Raw genomic sequence first — 6784 nt, 5'->3', positions numbered from 1 at the left:
TTTATCTTATCTTTTCGTTTTTGCTTCCTATTTTTTTCTTGTTCTTTTGGTCCTTTTACTTATTTAATTTTTGGCCTTTTACATTACCCATTTCTTTTTTTCTGGTTAACATTTTTCCATCGTGCCTGTACAAAGAAGTTCATATTGTATTTCTAATATATCCATGGTGCAATTGAAAAATGTTCATCATCCATGAGAAAGGATCACTGGGGGCAGCTGGACTGAGCCGGCCCGTTGGCAACATTGTTACTGTAGGCTGTAGCTGCGGTTCAAATAAAAATGTGAACTCTTCTGAAAAATGGGAACACATTCTCGAAAAATCAAAACTTCCTTAAAACTATAAAATATTTGAATTTTGTGAATATTTTTGTAAAAGGTGAACAAATTTTGAAATTTGTAAACATTTTCTCAAAACTTATGAACAATTTTTGAACTACAATTTGTTATTCGATTCTTAAAGTATTTATTAAAAAAATCCCAAAAATCTGGATGTTTTCTAGAAACACGAACGAATTGGGAAACATTTAAAATATTTTTAAAATGTCAATTTTTTTAGAAAATGTCAAAAACAAATTGAAAGTCTGAACAATATTTGAATATTTGAATATTTTTTGAAAAAGTGATTTTTTAAATTTGGAACTTTCTTTCAAAATGCGAACTTTTATTTAAAAAGCTGAACAAAATTTTGAATTTTTGAGCATTTAATGGAAATGCAATTTTTTTTTGAAGATTTTGTTTTTTAATTTTTGATTATATGGAAAAATTAAGACGAAAACAGGAAAGACTAAAAGAAAGGAAAAAAATGAACAATAAAATCCCAAAGTAAACCAGAAAACCAGTAAAGAAAATGGCAGAAAAAACCGACTGAGGCACCTTCTCGAAGTTCTCCAAAACCGGTAGAAAAATCATTATACTTGCTAGCTAAAATGGGTCGGTCACAGATCGATCGCCTCGCTCGCCTGTTCGATCGGGGTACTATTGGACGTAGTGAGTGCACAATAAGGAATTTGTGGTGAAAGATAGCCGCGGCCTTGATGTACCGTTAGCGGTGTCTGTAGTGTTCACTGCGGCCGTAACAAACCGCCAACCAATTCCATGACAATTCAAAAAAAAAAAATATTCAATGCCGCTACGGGCGACTTGGGTGCTGGTGCGGGTGCCGCAGCCGGCGGCAGACATCCCAGCATTCTTGCTGCAGTATCTATGTAGGCGAGAGCAGGCGGCTGGGGGTAACAAATGGAAACATACAGGTTTCTATTGCGCTCACGGCTCCCCTATTTTTTTTCTGTGTTCTTTTTTTCTTGTTCTTTTTTCTTTTTTCTTATTCCTTTCCAATTTTGATTTTTCCTTTTGCATTTCTTGAACATCTTTTGTAATGATGAATAATTTTTGAAATAATTAACATTTTCTGGGATCATGATTTTTTTTTGAAATTCATGTTTTTTTAATTATGAATTCACGAACATTTTTTATTTTTTAAGCTTTTGAAATTTTGGAAAAAATTGAAATTCAAGAATGGGTTATCTAATCAAGAACAATTTTAAAATTCTAGAACATTTTTAAATTTGTGAATAGTTTTTCAAATCCAGAAACAATTTTTCAAACTTGTGAACATATTTTAAATTTGATTTTTTTTCAAATCCATGAACATTTTTGAAAATCCAGGAAATTTGCAAACCATGAACATTTGTTGAAACTTGGGCTATATTTTTTTCATATTCATGAACATTTTTGCAAATCTAGGAATGTTCTCAAATCCCTGGAATATTTGAAATACATGAACATTTTTTCAAGTTCAAGAATTTTTTTAAAATCGGGGAACAATTTTTAAATTATGAACAATTTTGAATACATGATTTTTTTTGCAATTCAAAATATTTTTGAAAGTTCAAAGTTTGTTAAAAGCCAAAGGAGAAAAAACAAAAATCGAAAGGCAAAATAAAGATCTCCTTGTCCCCCAATGGACCGGCCCAAACCATGTTAGTGATGATCTAGGCTGAGTACTCTGCTGCTCCTGCATGTATGGCCTTCGGGTCTACCTCTGTACTTAAAACTGATGCTTAAAAAAAACCCTCTATACTTAAAACTTGTTTCTCTCTGCAAATAGAATGGGCAGCGCTCCTGTCTTCCATTAAAAATATGTAATATCTACAAGGGCACGGGATGATAACTCCTGCAGCTAATCATACATAGATACAATTTTAATTCACAAATGGAAAGGGTGAGGAACAGAGAAGCCTTGTGCCTCTCTTTGGTCTTGTTCAGATTTGAGAAAGGGTGCGGCTGTTAGTAAATGGAAAGGGAACAAGAATGCTGAGTACTCTCACCGTCGGAGAGACGAAAAACATGATTAAATGGGTATAAAAGCCAGATATATAATCTAGATTGACCATTGAGGGCATTATCAATTTAATGCTTGGCGAAAAAGGATGTATAATAGTACATCCCAATACAATTTTAATTCTGTCATACACATTAACACATCCGAGGAGTTATGTGGCTATTCTAAGTGCAGAAGAAAAATGATATAGATGAGACGTAAGAAAGGATATGCGATCGATCATTGTGTTGCACTACGTGGCATAGTAGTAGCTATCAGTTTGGTGTACTCGACTTTCATCTTCTTCAGCATCACTACCACATCATGCATCGTCATCCTCTGGTCAGGCAAGTCACTAGAGCAGATCAATCCCAACTCGAAGACCGAAGCAAGAAAACCACCATCCTGATTGCAGCTAGAAAGAGAGGAACCCTGTAGAAGCTGGACATCGACAACTTGGACAAGCTCTGCAGGAAATGCCTGATGAACCCACTGCCTAAGAGTTAGTTGTGCGCCAAACATAGCATCGGTGGGTCTTCTTCCGGTGAAGACTTCAAGGAGCATGATTCCATAACTAAAAACATCGCTCTTCCGCGATGCTTTTCCAAGAGATCCGTACTCTGCTCAATAGAAACATAAATATAAATTGAAGCACAATTGTTCAACCATATTGCTTCAGGTAGGGACTCAATTTATAAAAGGTTTAACAAGTATTCAATTGAACAAGATAACGAGAGATAGCTAACTGCATACCAGGTGCCATGTACCCAACTGTTCCAGGCATGCTCACACATGTCATGCTGTTGTCATCTAGAATCAACCTTGCAATGCCAAAGTCCGCCACATGCGCCGTCATCTCCTCATCGAACAACACGTTGCTAGGCTTCAAGTCACAGTGCAAGATCAAATTGCAGTACTCATGGTGTAGATAATCCATTGCCATCGACACGTCTAGCATGATGCATAATCTCTCAAGGAATCCCAAGCGCACTGTACTCTTGGTCTGATGTAGGAGCATCTCCAAGCTGCCATTTGGCATGTATTGAAGCACTAGCGCTTTGAAATCAAGATTGGAACATGTGTTGAGTATCTTTATGAGGTTGCGGTGTCGCGCCATACGAAGCACTTGACACTCGGCATCAAAAGTTCGAATGGCATGCTCTAGCTGCACGTCAATAACTTTTATAGCGACTACCAAACCAGTGCTTAGTTGGCCTTTGAATACTTTTCCAAAGCTTCCGCATCCCAAGATGTTACCTTCACTGAAATTATTGGTGGCATGAATGAGCTCATGATAGGAGACTATCTGATGGCCTATGACATCATTTGCATTGACAAAATGTTTGTCCTCTCCCCCCTTAGGTTTCTTTCCGAACAATAGGTATACGGAAATGGCAAAGGCGCCAAAAGCTAGTGTAAGTGTTGGGAGTAGAATTTGTAGCACATGTTTGTTACTTGAGTGAGGTATGTCAAGGCATGGCGAAAGATCTAGGTGCGGAGCGCCACACAGCCCAACATTTCCAATCAAAGATTGCAATGTGAGATTTGAGAAAACACCTCCCTCGGGTATTTGGCCTTCTAGACTATTGAATGAGAGGTTCAAGGTAGTCAAGTATGTAAAGTTGGCAAGGAATGTGGGAATGCTACCAGAGAGATTGTTAAAGGATAGGTCTAATGATGCTAAGCTTCTTAACTTTTTGAGTGGGCCTGGAATTGATCCTTTGAAGGAGTTATGCGATAGATTTAGGTAGATTAGCATACTAAGTTGTCCCAATGAGTCTGGGATGCTTCCTATCAAGAAGTTGGAAGAAATGTCCATTTGGTATATTTGTCTTAGACCTGAAACATCGACTGGTAGTGCACCAACAAAGTAATTGTGAGAAATATCTAGTGTGATAAGTTTATCTAGGTGGAAAAGGCTTGCAGGTATCATTGAACTTAACTGGTTATTAGACAAGTCGATGTTTTCTAACAAACTAAGATTTCCAAAGCTACTTGGTATAGATCCTGATAATTTGTTTGCATGGAAAGAAAGCCGCTCTAGACTTCCGAGCAAACCCATTTGTGCTGGGATAGGGCCTAACATGTCATTACCTGACAGATCAAGCCATCCAAGATTTTCCAACATAGCTATGGATTCTGGGATTGGCCCGGTTAACAGGTTGTTTTCTACACCTAGTCTTTCAAGGCTGCTTATGTTTGAGATTTCTACCGGGAGCCCACCTATTAACTTGTTGTCACCTACATTAAAAAATATTAATCGTGAACTGAGGTTTCCCACATGGCCGGAGAGGACGCCTGTGAAAGAATTAGCGCCTAACCAAAGGAATTGGAGCTTTCTGCACTTGGACAGAGCTGATAAGAAGTCTAGATTCCCCTCTAAGTTGTTATATCTCAAATCGAGATTGTTCAAAGCTGCATTTTTTCCAAGTGCAGTTGGTACTTGGCCGGACAATTGATTCATTTCCAAAGCTAGGTAAGATAATTTGGATAAGTTGCCGAGGGAAGCTGGAATTTTCCCTGTCAACTGATTGGTTCCAAGATACAAATGTGAGAGTTCCTGTATAAGACCTAATTCTGGCGGAATCTCCCCTGTGAGGTTGTTGTAGGGCATGTCTATTATAGAAAGACTGGTGAGATTGCTTAGACTAGCTGGGATTGAGCCAATAAGCTTATTAGAACCCAACTCAAGCACTTCAAGGCGTGGCAATTTGGCCAACCATGTTGGTACAACATCCACAAAAGAATTTGCAGAAAAATCAAGTACTTGTAGGTATTGACATGATGCAAGCCCTGATGGAAACCGACCAGTAAATTTGTTACTTGATAATGAAATAAATTGCAACATTGGGAGGTTGAAACTTTGATTGTTCGGAAAAATTCCAGTTAGGTTATCATTTTTTTCGAGCCATATGGCTTGCAGTCTAGACTTATTGTACATGGCTTGTGGCACTAGACCGGAGAGTTGATTAAACTCAAGGCTAAAGAACTCGAGCATAAATAGGGATGCAACAGAATGTGGTATAGGACCTGACAGACTGTTATTTGCAAAATGGATGTACGTCAATGATAGAGTGTTGTTGAACAAATATGGTGGTATTTGGCCACTCAAGTCATTTCCAAGCAGATTAATTTTTTTAAGGTTGTACATATACAATAACATCTTAGGAGGGATCTGCCCTGAGAGTTGGTTGGAACCTAGACTAAGGATCTCGAGCCTTGTGAGGTTGCCTAGGGTAGTAGGTATGGCATTTGATAGACTATTCCCTCTAAGTCCGAGATATGTAAGACGATGTAGCCTACCAAGTTCAGCTGGAATCGGTCCAGTAAGATTGGTGAGGGTGAGGTTGAGGACGGAGAGGAAAGAGAGGTTACCCACATGAGGTGCCATGGGCCCAGCAAGTTGGATGCCCTGCAACGATAGAGCAGTGACATGTTGCCTACGCCGGCTGCATGAGACGCCGACCCAATGGCAAAAAAACGTGCCGGTGGTCCAGTTGCCGGCAAGGATGCGGTGAGGGTCGGTGAGCTGGGCTTTGAAAGCGAGCAGTGCGGCGAGATCGATGTCACTACGATTGCCATTGGTGGGAGTGGGAGAAGAAGCCGAGATGGACGAGAATAGGACAAGCAAGAAGATGGGAATACGGGCAGCCATGCATCGAGAGGCCATTGAGCTGGGGTGCATACCTATGTGCGGTGAACAGCCTGTGGGAGTAGTTACGAATTTATAGGCACTTTCCGTAGGATCTCATGCATCCTTCTCGAGGCCACAAGCAGCGCATCGATCTTTCCATGGAAGTGGTCGCACCTTGCGCTAGCTTGCCGCTCTTGCCGGCGGTCACACGGCGCTGCAAGCACATATAGAGACACGCGCACAGCTGTCCATCGTACTATGATGATGGAATCTCAGGAAGCTCACCGTGGCGGCAAGCAAGACGACACGGCGCTGAGCTATCGATCCAACCTTGAGTCGCCCAAGCAGACACGCCCAGCTTTGCAATGCACACCAGACTTGTCAATTCCGTATACTAGTCAATATTTGGTGTTGTCACTACGTACTATAAATTTAAAAGTAAGACTAGATAGCCTCCAGGTTCCGGTTCGTAAGATGGTGTCGTTTTGTTGACCGCCGAGCTGACTCTCTGCACGTGCCAACGTAGCTCTGAACTTTATTTTGTAAGTACTTGGGTGTGGCACTTACTTCTTTTTTAGGGAAAATTAATCAAACACCGTGGCAGTATAAAGAACATCATAAGTAACAAAATTTACATCCATATTCGTTGACTATCTAGCGATGACTATATGCGCTACAGTGAGCCGAAGGCGCGCCGCCTCCCATAGTTCTTATATGGGCTAGCCCACTGAGTTGCTGATTTTCTCGTTGCGCTTGTCTGCCTCGGCGTGGAGCTAGCTTGCATTTCTTCTTCCTTTTTGTTTTCCTTTTTCTTAGTTTTATATATGTTC

The 6784-nt window shown here is 40.2% G+C and overlaps 1 protein-coding gene across 1 annotated transcript; it reads right to left on the bottom strand.

Moving 5' to 3' along the window:
* Nucleotides 1–2469: 2469 nt before the first annotated feature.
* On the bottom strand, nucleotides 2470–5990 carry LOC123117828 (probable LRR receptor-like serine/threonine-protein kinase At3g47570). Its single transcript, XM_044538503.1, has 2 exons — nucleotides 3074–5990; nucleotides 2470–2940 (listed from the first exon to the last, which is right to left on the bottom strand). Exons 1-2 carry the CDS (start codon nucleotides 5988–5990, stop codon nucleotides 2561–2563), a joined length of 3297 nt encoding a protein of 1098 aa, XP_044394438.1. The 3' UTR covers nucleotides 2470–2560.
* Between the last annotated feature and the right edge of the window lie 794 nt (nucleotides 5991–6784).

This window comes from Triticum aestivum, chromosome 5B (assembly GCF_018294505.1).
Source record: "Triticum aestivum cultivar Chinese Spring chromosome 5B, IWGSC CS RefSeq v2.1, whole genome shotgun sequence".
NCBI lineage: Eukaryota > Viridiplantae > Streptophyta > Magnoliopsida > Poales > Poaceae > Triticum > Triticum aestivum.
The sequence above is the reverse complement of the archived record's forward strand: the minus strand, read 5'-3'. Positions and strand labels throughout refer to the sequence as shown.